Genomic DNA, 23,217 nt, shown 5'->3' with positions numbered 1-23,217 from the left:
GTGGTGAGATGACCACTCCCTCCCTCCCTCCCAGTCTTCTCCATCCACACACACACACACACACACACACACACACACACACAGACACACACACACACACACACACACACACACACACACACACACACACACACACACACACACACACACACACACACACACAGGCCAGAGGTGCGTTCAGTTAGATATAACATTTTCTACATTGAGTGGCGGTTTGTACTGAATGCAGGGGCGCAAATTTCACTGGGGATGGGGTGGGACATGTCCTCCCCACATTCTGAAATTTCATTTTGGTCGCCCCCAGTTTTAACATTGGAATGTGATACAAAGCGTGGCTCCGGTGTGCTTTAGGACACCACAGAGCGGGCTGACAGGCTGTGTGAAGGCAAAGCTTCTGGATGGCTGGCTGGACCAGCACGGGAGAGTTGAGCATGGTTCAGTGTGTACGTGTTGCGCTCTTTCACCGAGTTGTAAAGGTAGCAAAACAGAAACTGCCTACTCTTTAGTTGACTGATGTAGCAGCCAAGGTAACTGCTGTTTAACGTAACAGAAAAAAACTCAACTAGGGGTTATTTGCAGAGCTAGTATTGTAACTGACATGTAACGTTAGCTAATGTTTCATCCTCTCTCGACTGAGGTGAATACATAAGCTAAGCTAGTGAGTAGCTACCACAGCCACGTCAGCTCTAGCTAGTTATCTGACAGATAATGATATGAGGTTTCTACTTCTACTACTACTACTACTAACAGCAGTTGTTTGTATGGAAATGTTTTGTAGCCTTTGTTTTGTCCCGTTTCAGAAGAAAATGAACTTGGCTAGCATTCGCTCATTGATGTACCATTTAGAGAGAGAGAGAGAGCGCTGGCCAGAAGTTTGCTTACATTAGCTATTATTTTTGCCTCAATCAAACTAAACCTGAATCAAACGATGAAACCATCGACCAAACGATTGGAGATTGATATTCTGATGTTTTTTTCAGTGTAATGTGAGTTGTGTTAGTCAGTATGACAATGTAACTTTATTGATCTGTCAGTTTCCCCAGCTAATTCTCTTACTTTTCACACTGACACAGTCAGTAATAAACAGCTGTTAAGTTACAGGCTTCACTGTCATGGTGCACAATAGAGGCAAAGATTTTTATAACCAAACCAAGATAGATCACAGCCTGTCGTTTCCAATGGAACCAGATAGTGGGCAGAATAAGCAAGGAGGTGGGCAGAGCCAAACACGAGCTAGCGAGATCCTATTGGCCCGTTCTAGCATACATCTTAATTTTTCGATTAGGGAACGCCTACTCTGAAATCCGCTTGTGCAATAACTCAATATGACTTTGCACTCCTAAACAAGACCATTTTTAAAAACTTTGGCAAAAGCTAAAGTCTACAAAACGTAGTCCACTCTGTTCATAACTGATTCTAGTTTTGGGAACAGAAAACTGTATTGAGATCTCATCGATGAGAACATTTGCAGAATGTAGGCCAAAATCAATCTCGTTCCATCTTCTCCCATTGCCCGCCAGTGGGCTTCCTCTCACTACCATATTTGGTAGTGAGTGAAAACGCCAAGCGGATGCTTCATTTTTATACATCCAGTGAAAGATCGGTCTCATTGTTATATCTGTGGTAGAGGTCTGCGGGACGGATTTCTTCAACCCGCTCCTGCTGGCTTTCTGTCCGACTCCCACCCGGTACTGAAAGAACTGGTCCCAAACCCAACCGCAGTCTCGCGATGTTATTTTAGGCGTATGTGACGCAGCACACTTGCCAGCCATGGTCCCTACTATTTGGTGTCCAATTTGCAATATCAAATGCGCAAAAATAACTTACGAAATATGTTCAATTACCAGAGATTCTCACATAGCCCTTAGATTGTATTACTGGGCTATATCAGCCAATATGCTAGATGTAGTTAAAGAGAGAAGAGTAGGAGAGACTTGCACTTTCTTTTGAGCCATTTTTATAGCCTACCTTTTAGGAGTGGGAAGATTCCCAGCAGGGTCAGACAGCCAGGGAAGACCAGTCAATGGAGCTCTGGTGAATTTTGCAGTATATCAACAATATCAGTGAATTATACAAAGTTCCATCTTGAATTGAAGGGTAGATCTACAGTAGCTACATGACAGCAGCTTAAGCTTAAAGCTGCAGTCTGAGATCTGAGAATAATAGTCATTTCAATTATTGAACCATTTTCTATTATTGCATAATATAATGTATAAATGTACACCAAGTTAATTCTTTGTCATGCCTCATTTTAGGAGGATCAGATGGTGACAGGGGTCTCAGCAGGGTCAGGCAACCAGGGAAGACCAATCTGTGACAGAGGTGAGGTGAATTTTGCAGATACTACACTTTATTCTCTCTGTCCAGCTAACACAGGACAAGCCAGATGCTATTATAAGGCAGACCTCCAAAATTGATTTCCAAACTGTATCAAGGATTGATAGAGGCTTTTCCCAATGACACAAAACATGTAAAACAAAAATGTGAGGAAGACCTGGGAGACGCTATTGATGAATGGATATAGATAAGTTAGAATGCCCAGTCCTGTTCATATAATCTCAGACATACAGTCCATTCGGGAAGTATTCAGACCCCTTGACTTTTCCATATTGTTACGTTACAGCCTTATTCTAAAATGTATTCAATCGTTTTTCCCCCCTCATCAATCTACACACAATACCCCATAATGAAAACATCAAAAACAGGTTTTTAGCACACCTGTACTTAGGGAGTTTCTCACATTCTTCTCTGAAGATCCTCTCAAGCTCTGTCAGGTTGGATGGGGAGCGTCGCTGCACAGCTATTTTCAGGTCTCTCCAGAGATGTTCAATCGGGTTCAAATCCGGGTTCTGGCTGGGCTGCTAAAGGACATTCAGACACTTGTCCCAAAGCCACTCATGCGTTGTCCTGTTGGAAGATGAACCTTCCCCCCCAGTCTGAGGTCCTGAGTGCTCTGGAGCAGGTTTTCATCAAGGATCTCTTTGTACTTTGCTCCTCTCATCTTTCTCTCGATCCTGACTAGTCTCCCGGTCCCTTCCGCTAAAAAAAACATACCCACAGCATGATGCTGCCACCACCATGCTTCACCGTAGGGATGGTGTCTGGTTCCCTCCAGACGTGAAGCTCAGGCCAAGGAGTTCAATCTTGGTTTCATTAGACCAGAGAATCTTGTTTCTCAAGACTCCAAGCAGGCTGTCATGTGCCTTTTACTGAGGAGTTGCTTCAATCTGGCCACTCTACAATAAAGGCCTGATTGGTGGATTGCTGCAGAAATGGTTGTTCTTCTGGAAGGTTCTCCCATCTCCACAGAGTAAGTCTGGAGATCTGTCAGTGACCATCGGCTTCTTGGTCACCTACCTGATCAAGGCCCTTCTCCCCCGATTGCCCAGTTTGGCCGGGCAGCCAGCTCTAGGAAGAGTCTTAGTGGTTCCAAACTTCTTACATTTAAGCATGATGGAGGCCACTGTGTTCATGGGGACCTTCAATGCTGCAGAAATGTTTTGGTACCCTTTCCCAGATCTGTGCCACGACACAATCCTGTCTCAGAGCTCTACAGACATTTCCTTCGACCTTATGGCTTGGTTTCCGAATGCACTGTAAATTACTGCAATTTAAGACCATCCATAGAGCGTACGCCAGTGAAACTGAATATCATGCACTTAGAAATTGTATTATGCTGCTGGAGGTGTAAAGCACAAAAGCGGACATATTTGCATATGTTGTGGTTTTGTGAAGGCTGGCTGAATTCTGGCATAGAGTATGTTATTTTATTTCAGCATGTCAACAGATTCTCCCTTCTCCCTGTTTTTGTTTGCTTGGAAATGTTGAAGAAACTGTGTAACCTAGCATTTATAGTGGCTAATAAATGCATTGCCATTAACTGGAAGGCTGGTTATCCTCCCACAATGTATGGAAGAAAGTTATGTACAGTATCACTAGATTTGTTTTAATATTAATGGTATACCCGGCAACTTTCATAAGGTCTTGTTGTACATATGGAATAATGTACAACAAAAGGAGTCTGTATTGAAAACATGCCCACGTCAGGGGAGATAGCTATTTAGGCAATCCCTAGCTGCTGGGCTGCTCAGTCCTGGCCCTGTGGTCTGCTGTACTGTTGTACAATCAAATAAAATAAAATTTTATTGTCACATGCGCTGAATACAACAGGTGTAGACCTTACCGTGAAATGCTTACATACAAGCCGTTAACTCTATTTCTTAAACTACATTGTTGGTTAAGAAAATATTTACTAAATAAACTAAAGTAAAAAATGAAATAAAAAATTAAATAACAATACCGAGGCTATATACAGGGGGTACTGGGACCGAGTCAATGTTTGGGGGTACAGGTTAGTCGAGGTAATTTGTACATGTAGGTTGTGGTAAAGTGACTATGCATAGATAATAAACAGTGAGTAACAGCAGTGTAAAAACAAAGGGCGGGGGGGTCAATGTAAATAGTCCGGGTGGCAATTTCATTAATTGTTCAGCTGTCACGTCCTGACCATAGTTCTTATGTGTTTTGCTTGTTTAGTGTTGGTCAGGACGTGAGCTGGGTGGGAATTCTATGTTGTGTGTCTAGTTTGTCTGTTTCTGTGTCCAGCCTAATATGGTTCTCAATCAGAGACAGCTGTCAATCGTTGTCCCTGATTGAGAATCATATATAGGTGGCTTGTTTTGTGTTGGGGATTGTGGGTGGTTGTTTCCTGTCTCTGTGTTTGTGTTCTGCACCAGATAGGACTGTTTCGGTTTGCCACACTTTGTTATTTTTTGTTCGTTGTAAGTGTTCACTGTTTTTTTGTTTAATTAAACATGTTGAGCACTGGCTACGCTGCGTGTTGGTCCGATCCCTGTTTCACCCCCTCTTTTAGTGAAGAGAGGGAAGGCTGCCGTGACAGAACCACCCACCAAACCCGGACCAAGCAGCGTAGCAACGGGCAGCAACGGCAGCAGCAGCGGGACCAGGAGAAATGGACTTGGGAGGATGTATTGGACGGAAAGGGTTGCTACACATGGGAGGAGATCCTGGCTGGTAAGGATCGCCTTCCATGGGAACAGGTGGAGGCAGCTAGGAGAGCGAAAGCAGCTGAGAAGGGGAACCGATGTTATGAGGGAACACGGCTGGCCAGGAAGCCCGAGAAGAAATCCCAAAAATTTCTTGGGGGGGAGGCTAAAGGGTAGTGTGGCGAAGTCAGGTAGGAGACCTGCGCCCACTTCCCATGCTTACCGTGGAGAGCGGGAGTACGGGCAGACACCGTGTTATGTGGAAGAGCGCACGGTGTCTCCTGTACGTGTGCATAGCCTGGTGCGGGTTATTCCACCTCCCCGCACTGGCCGGGCTAAATTGAGCATTGAGCCAAGTGCCATGAAGCCGGCTCAACATATCTGGCCTCCAGTACGTCTCCTCGGGCCGGTGTACATGGCACCAGCCTTACACATGGTGTCCCCGGTTCGCCTACACAGCCCAGTGCGGGTTATTCCACCTCCCCGCATTGGTCGGGCTACGGGGAGCATTCAACCAGGTAAGGTTGGGCAGGCTCAGTGCTCAAGGGAGCCAGTACGCCTGCACGGTCCGGTATATCCGGCGCCACCTTCCCGCCCCAGCCCAGTACCATCAGTGCCTACACCACGCACTAGGCTTCCTGTGCGTCTCCAGAGCCCTGTTCCTCCTCCACGCACTCTCCCTGTGGTGCGTGTCTCCAGCCCAGTACCACCAGTTCCGGCACCACGCACCAAGCCTCCTGTGCGTCTCCAGAGCCCTGTACGCACTGTTCCTTCTCCCCGCACTCGCCCTGAGGTGCGTGCCCTCAGTCCGGTACCACCAGTTCCGGCACCACGCACCAGGCCTATAGTGCGCTTTGAGAAACCAGTGTGCCCTGTTCCTGCTCCCCGCACTAGCCTTGAGGTGCGTGTCTCCAGTCCGGTGCCACCAGTTCCGGCACCACGCACCAGGCCTACTGTGCGCCTCAGCAGGTCAGAGTCGGCCGTCTGCCCAACCCCGCCTGCACTGCTCGTCTGCTCAACGCCGTCTGAGCCATCCGTCTGCCCAGCGCCATCTGAGCCATCCGTCTGCCCAGCGCCATCTGAGCCATCCGTCTGCCCAGCGCCATCTGAGCCATCCGTCTGCCCAGCGCCATCTGAGCCGTCCGTCTGCCCAGCGCCATCTGAGCCATCCGTCTGCCCAGCGCCATCTGAGCCGTCCGTCTGCCCAGCGCCATCTGAGCCGTCCGTCTGTCCCGAGCCGTTAGAGCCGCCCGTCTGTCCCGAGCCGTCAGAGCCGTCCGTCAGTCAGGAGCCGCTAGAGCCGTCCGTCAGTCAGGAGCTGCCAGAGCCGCCAGCCAGTCAGGAGCTGCCAGAGCCGCCAGCCAGTCAGGAGCTGCCAGAGCCGCCAGCCAGTCAGGAGCTGCCAGAGCCGCCAGCCAGTCAGGAGCTGCCAGAGCCGCCAGCCAGTCAGGAGCTGCCAGAGCCGCCAGCCAGTCAGGAGCTGCCAGAGCCGCCAGCCAGTCATGAGCTGCCCTCCAGTCATGAGCTGCCCGCCAGTCATGAGCTGCCCGCCAGTCATGAGCTGCCCGCCAGTCATGAGCTGCCCGCCAGTCATGAGCTGCCCTCCAGTCATGAGCTGCCCTCCAGTCATGAGCTGCCCTCCAGTCATGAGCTGCCCTCCAGTCATGAGCTGCCCTCCAGTCATGAGCTGCCCTCCAGTCATGAGCTGCCCGCCAGTCATGAGCTGCCCTCCAGTCATGAGCTGCCCGCCAGTCATGAGCTGCCCGCCAGTCATGAGCTGCCCTCCAGTCATGAGCTGCCCTCCAGTCATGAGCTGCCCTCCAGTCATGAGCTGCCTTCCAGTCAGGAGCTGCCTTCCAGTCAGGAGCTGCCCTTCAGTCAGGAGCTGCCCTTCAGTCATGAGCTGCCCTCCAGTCATGAGCTGCCCTCCAGTCATGAGCTGCCTTCTAGTCATGAGCTGCATCTAGTCCGGAGCAACCATTCAGTCCAGAGCTGCCTCTCTGTCCGGAGCTGTCCTTCAGTCCGGAGTTGCCCCTCTGTCCTGAGCTACCTCTCTGTCCTGAGCTACCCCTCTGTCCTGAGCTACCTCTCTGTCCTGAGTTGTCTATATTTAGGAGGGGCCTTGGTGAAGGTTCCTGGACCATGGTCGGGGGCGAGGGTCGCCACTCAAAGGACGCTAAGGAGGGGGACAAAGACAGTGGTGGAGTGGTGTCCTCGTCCACCGCCGGAGCCGCCACCGCGGACAGATGCCCACCCAGACCCTCCCCTTGAGTTTTAGGGGTGCGTTCGGAGTCCGCACCTCGGGGGGGGGGGGGGGGGGGGGGGGGGTACTGTCACGTCACGTCCTGACCATAGTTCTTATGTGTTTTGCTTGTTTAGTGTTGGTCAGGACGTGAGCTGGGTGGGAATTCTATGTTGTGTGTCTAGTTTGTCTGTTTCTGTGTCCAGCCTAATATGGTTCTCAATCAGAGACAGCTGTCAATCGTTGTCCCTGATTGAGAATCATATATAGGTGGCTTGTTTTGTGTTGGGGATTGTGGGTGGTTGTTTCCTGTCTCTGTGTTTGTGTTCTGCACCAGATAGGACTGTTTCGGTTTGCCACACTTTGTTATTTTTTGTTCGTTGTAAGTGTTCACTGTTTTTTTGTTTAATTAAACATGTTGAGCACTGGCTACGCTGCGTGTTGGTCCGATCCCTGTTTCACCCCCTCTTTTAGTGAAGAGAGGGAAGGCTGCCGTGACATCAGCAGTCTTATGGCTTGGGGGTAGAAGCTTTTAAGGAGCCTTTTGGACCTAGAATTGGTGCTCCGGTACCTCTTGCCGTGCAGTAGCAGAGAGAACAGTCTATGACTTGGGTGAATGGAGTCTTTGACCATTTTTTGGGCCTTCTTGACACCGCCTTGTATATAGGTCCTGGATGGCAGGAAGCTTTGGGCCGTACGCACTACCCTCTGTAGTGCCTTACGGTCAGATGCTGAGCAATTACCATACCAGGCGGTGATGCAACCGGTCAGGATGCTCTCGATGGTGCAGCTGTAGAACTTTTTGAGGATCTGGGGATCCATGCCAAATCTTTTCAGTCTCCTGAGGGGGAAAAGGTGTTGTCGTGCCCTCTTCACGACTGTCTTGGTATGTTTGGACCATGATAGTTTGTTGGTGATGTGGACACCAATGAATTTGAAACTCTCGACCCGCTCCACTACAGCCCGTCGATGTGAATGGGGGCGTGTTCGGCCCTCCTTTCCTGTAGTCCATGATCATCTCCTTTGTCTTGCTCATGTTGGGGGAGAGGTTGTTGTCCTGGCACCACACTGCCAGGTCTCTGACCTCCCTACAGGCAGTCTCATCGTTGTCGGGGATCAGGCCTACCACTGTTGTGTCGTCAGCAAACTTGATGGTATTTGGTATTTTATTAGAATCCCAATTAGCTGTTGCAAAAGCAGCAGCTACTCTTCCTGGGGTACACACAAAACATGAAACATAACACAGAATGGCATAATACAAAACATCATTAGACAAGAACAGCTCAAGGACAGAACTACATACATTTTTAAAAAGGCACACGTAGCCTACATATCAATGCATACACACAAACTACCTAGATCAAATAAGGGAGAGGCATTGTGCCGTGAGATGTTGCTTTATCTGTTTTTTGAAACCAGGTTTGCTCTTTATTTGAGCAATATGAGATGGAAGGAAGTTCCATGTCATGGTGTTGGAGTCGTGCTTGGCCACGCAGTCGTGGGTGAACAGGGAGTACAGGAGGGGACTAAGGACACACCCCTGAGGGGCCCCCGTGTTTAGGATCAGCGTGGCAGTTGTGCTGTTACCTACCCTTACCACCTGGGGGTGACCTGTCAGGAAGTCCAGGATCCAGTTGCAGAGGGAGGTGTTTAGTCCCAGGGTCCTTAGCTTAGTGATGCGCTTTGTGGGTACTATGCTGTTGAATGCTGCGCTGTAGTCAATGACCAGAATTCTCACATAGGTGTTCCTTTTGTCTAGGTGAGAAAGGGCAGTGTGGAGTGCGATTGAGATAGCGTCATTTGTGGATCTGTTGAGGCAGTATGAGAACTGAAGTGGGCCTAGGGTTTCCGGGATGATGGTGTTGATGTGAGCCATGACAAGCCTTTCAAGGCACTTTATGGCTACCAATGTGAGTGCTACGGGGTGGTAGTCATTTAGGCAGGTTACCTTTGCTTCCTTGGGCACAGGGACTATGGTGGTCTGCTTGAAACATGTAAGTATTACAGACTGGATCAGGGAGAGTTTGAAAATGTCAGTGAAGACACTTGCCATTTGGTCCACACATGCTCATAGTACACGTCCTGGAAATCCGTCTGGCCCCGCAGCTTTGTGAATGTTGACCTATTTTTCAGGTCTTGTTCACATCGGCTACGGAGAGCGTGATCACACAGTCGTCCGGAACAGGTGGTGCTCTCATGCATGCTTCAGTGTTGCTTACCTTGAAGCAAGCATAAAAAGGCTCAGATGGGCAGCTCGCAGCTGGGTTTTCCTTTGTAGTCCGTAATAGTTTGCAAGCCCTGCCACATCCGACGAGCGTCAGAGCCGGTGTAGTAGGATTCAATCTTAGTCCTGTACTGACGCTTTGCCTGTTTGATCGTTCATCTGAGGGCATAGCGGGATTTCTTATCCGCGTCCAGATTAGTAGTAGCTGTTCTGTCTTGCCGATGCACGGAAAACCCGGCCAACTGTATATTATCTGTGTCGTCATTCAGCCACGACTCGTGAAACATAAGATATACAGTTTTTAATGTTCCGTTGGTAGGATAGTTGAGAGTGGATATCCAGTTAATTTTCCAGTGATTGCAAGTTGGCCAATAGAACGGATGGTAGAGGCGGGTTACCCACTCGCCGACAAATTCTCACAAGGCACCCTGATCTCCGCACCCTGTATTTCCGTATTTTCTTCACGTGAACGACAGGGATTTGGGACTGGTCTCGGAGAAGCAGTATATCCTTCGGGTCGGACTCATTAAAGAAAAATCTTTGTCCAGTTCGAGGTGAGTAACCGCTGTTCTGCTATCCAGAAGCTCTTTTCAGTCATAAGAGACGGTAGCAGCAACATTATGTACAAAATAAGTTACAAACAATGCGAAAAAACACAAAATAGCACAGTTGGTTAGGAGCCCGTAAAACGGAATTCAGAACATGGGCCGTTCTTCCAATATTCTCCCTGTACACCAAGTCAGAACCGTAGGATAAATAAAAGGGGCATATAAGCAGATAATGAAATTTCGAACAATATTCGATGATTACATTTCTCTAAAACAGGCTATAGGCTACATGTGCACCACCAAATCAGAACAGTAGGCGAAATTAAGAGGGGAAAAGGGAACAAATTATGAGGGTGAGGCACATGGGCTACTAACAGCTTACTTCACAACATACACAGTATTACTTTCTTCAAATCAAATCAAATTGTATTCGTCACATACACATCGTTAGCAGATGTTAATGCGAGTGTAGTGAAATGCTTGTGCTTATAATTCCAACCATGCAGTAATATCTAACAAGGAATCTAACAATTTCATGACAACTACCTTATACACACACAAGTGTAAAGGAATGAATAAGAATATGTACATATAAATATATGGATGAGCGACGGCCGAACGGCATAGGCAAGATGCAGTAGATGGTAAAGAGTACAGTATATTCAATCAAATCAACAAACACTTAAAATAAGGGCTGTGTTTCGTGTAGGTTTACCCTGGCATAACGCTTTGATAACCGTGTACATTTCTCTAGGACAAGGGGACTTTTATCAATATAGTCACCTGTATTTACCACCCAAAATTGAAATGTTAATTAGCTGCTAATGAGGCTATCATAAAGAACTAGAAATGCCATGATGTCTGGACAAGACTGCCGAATTGAGGCAAAGGTAAGAATCTCTGGATGAATTATCTATTGTTAGTTAAATTTAGCAATTCATTTACTACCTACATTTATTTAAATAGTACATTTTGTGAACTGTCTTGAGCAAGTTTTACATTAACACAATACCTGCATGAGGTCTACTTTGATGTGAATTAGTATTTTCGATTGTGAGAGTAAATAGATCTGAATATATTGATAAAAGTCACCTTGCCCTAGTGAGATTTGCATGGTTATCAAAACATCACACTGGGGTAAGCCGACAAGAAACACAGCCCTTATTTTAAGTGTTTCTAAAATTCCCCATGGGAAAAATGAATGGTGGAAAAACGATTGGAACCATTTCTTTGTTTGACCGGAAGGTTTTATGGGTATTACGACACCCCCACTGTGGAGCTCTATAGTGGTAGAGTTATTTTCCTTCACCACACACCAGAATGATGCACAACTCAGGGAGTCTAACCAATATACAGACTCCTAATGCTAGATTGCCTACTTAAACTGCGTACTACATACTATTTACAACGTACTGTTTAGTAAAAACGACTGTAGTAAGCAACAAATATCAGCATGCTAGGCTCCTCCCACTGAGAATGCATACTCTAATACACAATTCAATTCCGTTGTTTCCCGCCAATCGTTCATTTTGGTTCAGCTATTGTCATACACGTGGGTCTGGAAAGATAATTATATTCCTCAATAGCGCGCTGCAAAATCCTACTAGATGAAAATCCGAAATTTGTATGAAATCCTTAAATTGAAAGCATACAACATTTTCACATACTATAAAACGTTATTTTTTCGCATACCGAAAATGTCTACTATTTAAAAAACATTTTTAAGTCTACTATTTAAAACGCAAGTATACGTATTTGGACAAGGCCACTGTCAAACTAATTGCCTCGTGGAACACTAGCCACAGACATTCCAATGTAGTGACAGTGCATTGAATTTGCATATTTTAACTACTCAGCGGCTATTGTCCAACCGCCACCGCAGCAAATGGGCTACCAACTACCAACACAACAACAGCAGGTCCTAATCAATGCTGCTAAGGGTGGCCTTTTCATCTCACTCGGCAACTTTCACGGTTTCGTGACTCGTCGTGGGGGATAAAAGTCCTATCACTTTTTAATTGAATCGCTTTTGAGGACTGTTTACCGCGAGTTTCCACTACATTTGCCTACATTTTGGTAAGTTATACACATTTTCTGCGAGATGTAACTAAGTCTTGGCTAAATGTAGAGAAAGCAAGTTGGAGCGCATATGCATACACGTGCCAAGGCGTGCTTCAAATGACTAGTGATTCCTTACATACTGCCTTTGTAACTTTATTGATTTTCATAATGTTTATGGGTACAGACATATCACGATGCTCTGCTCTTGTATGTCTCATCTTGGTGATTTATTTTAAGTCCATTCATTGAAATTAATTAGATAAATGAACTTCAGATGAGTTATGTAGGCCTAATTGTCTGATTTCATTGCTGGCTCAGAAATGAATCATTTGCTCAGGACAGGGTGTCACAGCCAATGCTATCCATGTTTGAATTGATCTAGTCATCCAATCAAACTTTATTGGTCCATACACAGTTTAGCAGATGTTATAGCAGGTGCATGAAACTGCCTATGTTACTTACTTCTAACAATGCAGTAAAAATGTGTATGTATACAGTACCAGTCAAAAGTTTGGACACCTACTCATTCAAGTGTGTTATTTTTGTACTATTTTCTACATTGTATAATAATAGTGAAGACATCAAAAATATTAAATAACACATGGCATCATGTAGTAACCAAAAAAGTGTTAAACAAATCAAAAATAGATTTGAGATTAGCCACCCTTTGCCTTGATGACAGCTTTGCACACTCTTGGCATTCTCGCAACCAGCTTCACCTGGAATGCTTTCCCAGCAGTCTTGCAGGAGTTCCCACATATGCTGAGCACTTGTTGGCTGCTTTTCCTTCACTCTGCGGTCCAACTCATCCCAAACCATCTCAATTGGGTTGAGGGTGGGTGATTGTGGAGGCCAGGTCATCTGATGCAGCACTTCATCACTCTCCTTGGTCAAATAGCCCTTATACAGCCTGGAGGTGTGTTTTGGGTCATTGTCCTGTTGAAAAACAATTGATAGTCCCACTAAGCGCAAACCAGATGGGGTGGCGTATCGCTGCAGAATTCTGTGGTAGCCATGCTGGTTAAGTGTGCCTTGAATTCTAAATAAATCACTGACCGTGTCACCAGCAAAGCACCATCACGCCGCCACCTCCATGCTTCATGGTGGGAACCACACATGCAGACATCATCTGTTCAGTTACTCTGCATCTCACAGAGACATGGCGGTTGGAACCAAAAATCTCAAATTTGGACTGATTTTGGCATGTAAATCTTGGTGGGGCAAACCCCTCAAGATTTGGGGATGCATGCCAGCAAAGCCACTAAACAATACGTTAATTGCGCAATAACGGTGACAAACGGTGCCCACAAACTGTTAGGGCCTACATAAAGCTGTCCCAACAACAGCATCTTACCAATGCTACACCTGGCTATCAGCTGAGCCTTGTCTGGTAGTGAAACAGTTAACCGAGCCTCATTTACTGCCTTTTATTTATGTTTTGCTGATATGGCTGACTTGCTTAAACAAATGTGTTTTCTAATGACAATTGAGATGTACAAACTATGGCATAAGGCGACGACAAGCGGATAAGAGGCAATCCGTCATTTCGATTAAGAGCTAGGATGAACGTAGTCAATATAACTATTTGTTTTGCACTTAATGTACAGCATCAGAATTCAGAACATGGGTCGTTCTTCCAGTATTCTCCCTGTATACCAAGTCAGAACCGTAGGATAAATGAAGGGGGCATATAGGCAGACAATGAAAGCTCTTATAATATTCAATGATTACATTTCTCTAAAACAGGTTATGGGCTGCATGTGCACCACCAAGTCAGAACAGTAGGTGAAATTTAAGAGGGGGGGAAAAGGGATCACATTATTAGCGTGATGCACATGGGCTACTAACAGCTTACTTCACACCACACACTTAGTATTACTTTCTTAGCTACAGTGTACATATTACACCTGGCATATTACATTATTTATGCAGCAGCATACAATACATTTTTTGGACTCACCTTGTCCTGTGCTCGCTTGAACAGGAAGGTGGCGCGGCAGTCCTTCGTGGGCAAATTTTGTCATCAAAGTCCGGTATTCTCTGGATTTATGGTGCTTTCAAAACAACTTGGAACTCGGGGGGGGGAAACAAGGTTGAATCATGATGACGTCATTGATTGTCAGGTCGTAGCTTTAGAAAGAGGCCGGGTTTACAATTCTGAGTTGGATGACCGTTCATAACCTATTTTCCCAGTCGGAGCTCGTTTATTCCCAACTTCCCAGGTAACTTGACTTCAGTGAGTTCAAGACTTCATAGTGCCAAGTTGTTTTGAGCGCAGCACAAATCATGCTTCATTGACAGCATGGCCAATGTTGAATGTTTATCATTTTAAACTTGGAAAAGTGCCCCTTAATCCCAGATTTGGGACCACACAGACACTCTACTGAATAGCAGGCTAGTGATTGCTTTGCAATGCTTGCAGTTAGTCTGATTCCTTCCAAATCACTCATTGTTGAAGTTGCGATTTCCAACTTGTGTAATGTTTATGTCCAATGGCAGATGAGCACTTATACTTTTTATCTATAATTTCTCTTCATTATTTCTCTTCTTATGACAAGGTTTAAAAAGGATTTGCCAGTAGATTGTCGACTTGATTCATGATGATGACTGCTAGCTAAGATTTTTGAAAGTATGATGTTGACATGATCAGTCCAATCAAAGCTACTGTACATATAATGTGATTTGATGTCATTTTATCTGTGGCCAATGACCTTGAGCCTTCATGGATGGGCACTTCTAATGTAACTCTATGGCAGAATCCAAGGGGCTAGACTTTTCTAGTTCTACCATTAGACTTGGCAGTGATGTAGTGTCCCCATGGGTGACAGAACACTGAGCCAAACACAGCGCAACGCTCCGTATTATCTGCTGGCTTGCCCCACCACAACAGAAATCACTGAGCTAGGCTGAAACACCTGCATTTTGGAGCTGCCTTACAAACATGGTCTCTGTTCTCTTGAGTATGTGACTTTATTAACTCAATTATATATTTTTTACATTGTTTACAAATTGATATGTGACCTGTATTAATGCCAAAATAATATGCATAACAGGCAAGCCCCACCTGCTCTGAATGATGGGTCGCCACTGGACTCGTCAGAACAAAGGACAGATTTCCACCGGTCTAATGTCCATTGCTCGTGTTTCTTGGCCCAAGCAAGTCTCTTCTTATTGGTGTCCTTTAGTAGTGGTTTCTTTGCAGCAATTTGACCATGAAGGCCTGATTCACGCAGTCTCCTCTGAACAGTTGATGTTGAGATATGCTGTTACTTGAACTCTGAAACATTTATTTAGGCTGCAATCTGAGGTGCAGTTATATCTAATGAAATTATCCTCTGCAGCAGAGGTGACTCTGGTTCTTCTTTTCCTGTGGCGGTCCTCATGAGAGACAGTTTCATCATAGCACTTGATGGTTTTTGCGACTGCACTTGAAGAAACTCAAAGCTCTTGACATTTTCCGAATTGACTGACCTTCATGTCTTAAAGTAATGCTGGACTGTCGTTTCTCTTTGCTTATTTGAGCTGTTCTTGCCATAATATGGACTTGGCCCTATTTGGTAAAAGACCATCTTCTGTATACCACCCCTACCTTGTCACAACTCAACTGATTGGCTCAAACACATTAAGAAGGAAATTCCACAAATTTAAGAAGGAAAAGCTGTTAATTAAAACGCATTCCAGGTGACAACCTCATGAAGCTGGTTGAGAGAATGCTAAGAGTGTGTAAAGCCGTCATCAAGGCAAAGGGTGGCTACTTTGAAGAGTCAAGTATAAAATACATTTAGATTTCTTTAACACTTTTTTTTGGTTACTACATGATTCCATATGTGTTACTTCATAGTTTTGGTGTCTTTACTGTTACTCTACAAAGTAGAATATAGTAAAAATAAAGAAAAACCCTTGAATGAGTAGGTGTGTCCAAACCTTTGACTGGTACTGTATATTTTTAAGAAATGTCGGAACAAATCTAACAACCCAAATATCACTAACAGTACAGTATGCAATCTATACATATGTAAACGTTATGTTGCCTGTATAAAAAAATCTGGCAATGTTTTCAGGAATAAAATTCATATAGTCCCATTTTTACCACATGCTTTGGCTGGGATAAACCTTTCATACCTTACGTGCACACGTCGGCAAGTTAAGGAGTGGGAATAGGCGTGGGCCGATACGGGTGCACGTCTGTTTTAATAAATCCATTTTAATATACACCATCACAAAGAGATCCATTATATATTTGTTTAGGCAGGTCCTAAAACATGACTACTAATGTATTTTGTACACAAAATATGAGCATAATTTTGAGTTGAATTATGTTACTCGTTTGTGCAGCCAATGTACTACATGGCTGTGCCATGCACATGAAATCCATAGTTATTTTGTTCATTTAACAAACACACTTACCCTGATCACAGTCAACACACAAAGCCTACATTTTATAGTAGGCTAAGAATATAGAAGAATATTTTTCCCACACAACTTCACACGTCACGGGAACGTGTGGAACCCTGTTTCTTGTCTGCATCGAAGTAGCGGTCCTTGTACCTAGCATCGAGCATGGTGGCCACACAGTAAAGAGAATGCCACCTAATTGCTTGTTCACAGCATATGTCGGCAGTTTTGTTGAGCAGGCGTTTCAATGCCATGACAGAGGGTATCACGTCTGCTGCAGGCGCAGTAGATGAGCTTATTTCTCCAGTCAGTTGTTTGAATGGAGCTAGCTAGTGTGTTCATGTTCTCAAATGCCATTGAATTGGCGGCAGCAGTATGACAACCAGCACATTCATGAGCGTGCAATACGACTTTCCTCAGTACAAACTTTTTATTTATTTTTATTTCACCTTTATTTAACCAACTGCGAATTTGTTGAGTAGAGTGTTGGAGGCTATTTTGTAAATGACATAGCCGAAGTCAAGGATCAGCAGGATGGTCAGTTTTACGAGGGTATGTTAGGCAGCATGAGTGAAGGATGCTTTGTTGCGAAATAGGAAGCCGATTCTAGATTTAATTTTGGATTGGAGATGCTTAATGTGAGTCTGGAAGGAGAGTTTACAGTCTAACCAGACACCTAGAATATGTGGACAACTACAAATACCTATGTCAGAACTGTCCAGAGTAGTGATGCTGGATGGGTGGACAGGTGCTGGCAGCGATCAGTTGAAGAGCATGCATTTAGTTTCACTTGCATTTAAGAGCAGTTGGAGGCCACGGAAGGAGAGTTGTATGGCATTGATGCTCGTCTGGAGGTTAGTTAACAGTGTCCAAAGAAGGGACAGAAGTATACAGAATGTATACAATATCCTCGACGACCCACTGTGCTGTCAGACTCGGCATGCTCATGGGGCTGATATCGCTGGTCAAAATGTTAGTCGTGATGTTATTACTGTGTAACTCTGGTAGGGCAACCTCTGAAAAATAGCGCACTTGGTATTGTGTACCGGTGCTCGACCAGTCGGCGAAAGCAAACATCACCCACGACAGGGAACAGTTGATTGTCAAGGACAATGAATTCCAATTATCTTGGCTTTAATGAATTTTGCCTTTGAGTTGTCTCGCTGAAATGTTCTTACTCTTTCAAATGACTGCTTGATTCACACAGTAGACATTGTGGGCTAGGTTAGGAATGCTGTGTTACCCATGTAGCTCTAAATTTTATGTGGCGTTATTAAGTCATGTACCTACGTTATATAGGTATGCATGTTAGCTTTGTCATCGGTTTTGCACATCGGCGTTAAACTAGACATCTGGTCGATGTTGGCTTTTTTTAATAGCTAAATCGGCCAATGCCGATATCATGTAGGGATGCACGATGTGTTATTTCATAGTTTTGATGTATTCACTTAGTAGACTAAGTAGAACATATTAAAAATAAAGAAACACTTGAATGAGTAGGTGTCAACTTTTGACTGGTACTGTATATTGTCACACAAAGTTACTGTACAGTCAGTGCCTTTTACCATGGAGCAACAACAAACTGCCTTTTGTTAAAGGGGCAATCTGCAGTTGCTACATCTATTTTTAGACTTATAAATGAATGAAATCCAGTGATTCTAGAAGAATTACAACCTTTACGTGCTTCATGATCTTAGTTTAACTGTGAAACCCCATCAGAACCCAAAATGTATTCTACACAATGACCAGTGAATTTAGGCCTACACTTGTTTTGTAACATAATATAAATAAACTCTGCATAGCCTGAACAGGAATTATTGTTTCAAGTTTACGGTTGCCCATTTAATAGATTTAAACTAACACAGGCTCCGATCACTTGGTACTTGTTTTCTGTCATCGTGATTACAGCTGATTCTTTTCAAGTTCTTTTAATTTCTTACATAATTTGACATTTATCTGTAAAAAGAGGCTGTTGCTCTTCAGACACCTTGCTTTACTGAGTGTCTGCTGTGTGGGAAGTTGGCGGGTTACTCGGCCTTGACTACTAGATAAATTGACCCAGGATCAATGGACCCAATTCTCCAACTTCTCTGAACTGGTCCTCCCTTGTGCAGGCCTTACATTCCAATTACCCACGCCTTTTTTACAGCAGGATTTTCTGCTGCCGTCCGCAGTAGTGGATGTGGACATCAGCTGTTTGTTTTATGTACCTGCCCACAATGGCTAATAACCCACCCACAACTGCCCGACTATACAGTGAGCTCAACGGATTGGGACAGTGACCTTTTTTTGCCTCTGTACTCCAGCACTTTCGATTTGAAATGATACAAGAACCGAAGTTAAGGTGCAGCTTTAATTTGAGGGTATTTTCATCCATATCGGGTGAACCGTTTTATTTATTTTTGCCTAGTCCAATATTAGGGGACAAATATTGGGACATTCACTTATGTGTATTAAAGTAGTCAAAAGTTTACACACACTGATTTCATCAAGCTTGTGACTCTACAAACTTGTTGGATGCATTTGCTGTTTGTTTTGGTTGCGTTTCAGATTATTTTGTGCCCAATAGAAATTAATAGTAAATAATTTTGCCGATTTGACATTTAGACAATTTGGCGCACCAAAAGTTAGCCTAAAAATAATGAAAGGAAAATCTAAATGTAGCTTATAAATTGCACAAGAATGATGCGTTTCTGCATTTAAAAAATTATTGTCTTTATTCAACCCGAACGCCACCCACCCGTCTTCATCCATACAATATTTCATGACCCTAAACCAGCCTCCCCGTGGATGTAAACGAGGGGAATGATTATGAGTCAACCTGCGCTTCAGTAGTGGATGTTGTCCAGGTAGGAGACATACGAAAGACTTCAGAAAAAAGCCCCCCCCCCCCCCCCCCCCCTTGTCCATTGGTGTTAATGTGAAACACAAATGACAAAACCCAACTAGTGTATGCAGAGACACAACAGAACTAGGTTGTTATAACTGACATTCTAACAGCATGATGACAGTCTCTACAAGGTCCAGGTATCAAAGGAACTTGGCTTATGTTACAGTATGTGATTGTGTCTGTTCTGGTGCTAATCTGTTTCCCTTTTGTCTTCTGCTTTTCTCAGATCCAGAAAGCAGGCATGGCTGTTGGACTCGGGAGGAGCGAGCCAAAGCGTCAGTGACTGCCTTGTCACACACCCCACTCTGAAGAAGGGATATGCAAGCTCTCAACACCGGACAGTTCTCTCAGGAAATTCCTAATTTTGCCAAGGGTCACCTGTTCTCCGGGCTGGTTTGTCAGCTGTAAAAGCTTCTATTTTCACTTCTGTCCGGAGGAGTATTACTGGCTGTGTATGTTCCTGATAAAGACCATCCCTATCCTCCACCTTTAAATAGTCTGATCTGAAGCTCCGTGCCAGGAAGGGACAGCTGGGACATTGAGCATCACTATGGCATCTGAGGACATAGAAGCTGCTGTGTGTCGTGGGACAGTGCTGGAGTCTGCCGAGACCAGAAATGACTTTGTCACTTCAGACTACAGCATGTCTTGGAGTCAAAGCAAAGCACGCCCACATTCTCACCAGCCAGAAGTTAGCGACCAGGGCAGCAGAGGCCGCTGCTCACCCCTCCCTCAGTATCTGAAGTTATCTTATGACACTGGGCAGGGGATGTTTTTGGATGCAGGATGCAAATACTGGTATTACTCTAACCCTAAACATGCTAGTGCCGTAGACCAGCTCAGCGCCACATCTCTGGGGGAGCGGGGGTTGGGTGATAGGGCCTGGGAGGCTAGTTGCAGAAGGACCTGGCACCCCAGTGAGAGACCCATCGTATCAGTTAGAGGGCACGGCGCGGAGACTCTGGCCATCAGCCTGCGTGTTTGCAGGGGGCTGCTCGGCTACTCCGGAGTCAGACTCTCGGAGGTAAGCACGTTTGTTCTTCACCCCCAGGCTACAGGTTTCATGTAAGAACCCTCTGTTATCAGAGATCTGTGCAGCTGCAGCGGCTTTCTGTTATGAAAGTGTTGGTTTAGCTCCCACACACAAAATCTACTCCATCAAATAGTGTTATAATCTTGATACATTCTGCAATTATTTTTTGTAGTGTGCAGTATTTTGCTCATTATTATGCTTCAGCAATTCAATCCCTCCCAACTAAAAGAACAAATCATTGGTTCACAGAAAAAACTGTTTTTAGTAGTTTTTCTTCTCTGATTTAAATGTTCCACCTGTTATACTCTGCAGGAAGAGTAAGAGGAACCACAGTCGCACTGTCTTTTTGTCCGCAGCAGTGGAAAAATGATTTGGGGGCCAGTTAGTTCTGATCCCAATATTACTGAGAGCCTGAGCTACCATTCCATTGAAGTTATAGCCATGGAAATCCGTAATATCCACGGAGCGAGAGAGGCCCGGTTCCGTGTTAAGGTTAATTTCCTATGGACCACGTGCTAAATGTGGTGTGAGGACTTTTTGCGACGCTGAGAGGACCTGTCACCGAGCGTTTAGATGAATGGGGCCGGAGAAAGTGCAGTTATCTGGCTTCCAACCTCCCTTGTCAAAGCACTGCCATGGATGTTTAACGGACACCACTGTGTGTGCTAACACTAAATGCGACAACGGAGTGACCATCTGTGTTGAGAGAGTCTGTGGTAACTAACCCGGCCACTGCAGTGGTTAGAAATGCAGGGTTGTTATGGTTCCTTTGTGGTGTAATATGGGCAGCATTTATCTAAGGCTCGCATCTTTGCAAATAGGGAGGCCGTTGAAAAGGGTAATCATCACAGCGCCTGTCAACACGATCGGCGCTATTCATATGGTGTTACTATAGGAACAAAACAGAATGCTCACTGAATCTTGTGCTTTTCTCCCCCTAACTCTCCTTGAGTTTCTAACGATACAATAATTTAAGTGGAGTTTTATGTGAGAAATTCCAAGGTATCCAGTGTTCCTGTGTTTATTTCCACAGCAAATTAAGTGAGCCAAGACACACAGGATTATATGGTGAAGGGATCTTAGCTGGGCAACACTGGAGTAGTGAACTCAGAGAGAGGAAAGGGGCAATTCACAATAATGGAATCACGCTGAGATGTACAGTACCAGTCAAAGTTGGGACACACCTACTCATTCCAGGGTTTTTCTTTGTTTGTACTATTTTCTACATTATAGAATAATAGGGAAGAAATCAAAACTATGAAATAACACATATGGAATCATGTAGTAACCCTAAAAGTGTCAAACAAATCAAAATATATTTTATATTCAAGATTATTCAAAGTTACTACCCTTTGCCTTGATGACAGCTTGGCACACTCTTGGCATTATCTATCAACCAGCTTCATGAGGTAGTCACCTGGAATGCATTTCAATTAACAGGTGTACCTTGTTAAAAGTTCATTTTGTTGAATTTCTTTCCTCAATGTGTTTGAGCCAATCAGTTGTGTTGTTACAAGGTAGGGGTGGTATACAGAAGATAGCCCTATTTGGTAAAAGACCAAGTCCATATTATGGAAAGAACTAGAGGTCGACCGATTATGATTTTTCAACGCCGATACAGATTTATTGGAGGACCTAAAAAAGCCGATATCGATTAATCGGACGTATATTTTTTATATACAGTTGAAGTCATAAGCTTACATACACTTAGGTTGGAGTCATTAAAACGAGTTTTTCAACCACCCCAACAATTTCTTGTTAACGAACTATAGTTTTGGCAAGTCGGTTAGGACATCTACTTTGTGCATGACACAAGTCATTTTTCCAACAATTGTTTACAGACAGATTATTTCACTTATAATTCACTGTATCACAATTTCAGTATGTCAGAACTGTACATACACTAAGTTGACTGAGCCTTTTAAACAGCTTGGAAAATTCCAGAAAATGATGTCATGGCTTTAGAAGCTTCTGATAGGCTAATTGACATAATTTGAGTCAATTGGAGGTGTACCTGTGGATGTATTTCAAGGCATACCTTCAAACTCAGTGCCTCTTTGCTTGACATTATGGGAAAATCTAAAGAAATCTGCCAAGACCTCAAAAATAATTGTAGACCACAAGTCTGGTTCATCCTTGGGAGCAATTTCCAAATGCCTGAAGGTACCACGTTCATCTGCACAAACAATAGTACACAAGTTTGAACACCATGGGACCATGCAGCCGCCATACCTCTCAGGAAGGAGATGCGTTCTGTCTCTTAGAGATGAACGTACTTCGGTGCGAAAAGTGCAAATCAATCCCAGAACAACAGCAAAGGACCTCGTGAAGATGCTGGAGGAAACGGGTACAAAAGTATCTGTATCCACAGTAAAAAGAGTCCTATATTGACATGACCTGAAAGACCGCTCAGCAAGGAAGAAGCCACTGCTCCAAAACCGCCATAAAAAAGCCAGACTACGGTTTGCAACTGACCATGGGGACAAAGATCATACTTTTTGGAGAAATGTCCTCTGGTCTAATGAAACAAAAATAGAACTGTTTGGCGATGATGACCATCCTTATGTTTGGAGGAAAAAGGGGGATGCTTGCAAGCCGAAGAACACCATCCCAACCGTGAAGCACAGGGGTGGCAGCATCATGTTGTGGGGGTGCTTTGCTGCAGGAGGGACTAGTGCACTTCACAAAATAGATGGCATCATGAGGAGGAAAATGATGTGGATATATTGAAGTAACATCTCAAGACATCAGTCAGGAAGTTAAAGCTTGGTCGCAAATGGGTCTTCCAAATAGACAATGACCGCACGCATACTTCCAA

The 23,217-nt window shown here is 44.6% G+C and overlaps 1 protein-coding gene across 1 annotated transcript in view; it reads left to right on the top strand.

Annotated features, from left to right (window-relative positions):
* The first annotated feature begins 420 nt into the window (after positions 1 to 420).
* Positions 421 to 23,217, top strand: part of LOC120029866 (1-phosphatidylinositol 4,5-bisphosphate phosphodiesterase epsilon-1-like) — a 90,400-nt gene continuing 67,603 nt past the window's right edge. Inside the window, exons 1-3 of the mRNA XM_038975174.1 lie at positions 421 to 527; positions 2,256 to 2,322; positions 19,593 to 20,390. Of these exons, the coding sequence (XP_038831102.1) occupies positions 19,917 to 20,390 (474 nt within the window). The 5' untranslated portion in view covers positions 421 to 527; positions 2,256 to 2,322; positions 19,593 to 19,916. The remainder of the gene's footprint in view (positions 528 to 2,255; positions 2,323 to 19,592; positions 20,391 to 23,217) is intronic.

Source organism: Salvelinus namaycush, chromosome 35 (genome assembly GCF_016432855.1).
Source record: "Salvelinus namaycush isolate Seneca chromosome 35, SaNama_1.0, whole genome shotgun sequence".
Classification (NCBI taxonomy): Eukaryota; Metazoa; Chordata; class Actinopteri; order Salmoniformes; family Salmonidae; genus Salvelinus; species Salvelinus namaycush.
The sequence above is the reverse complement of the archived record's forward strand: the minus strand, read 5'-3'. Positions and strand labels throughout refer to the sequence as shown.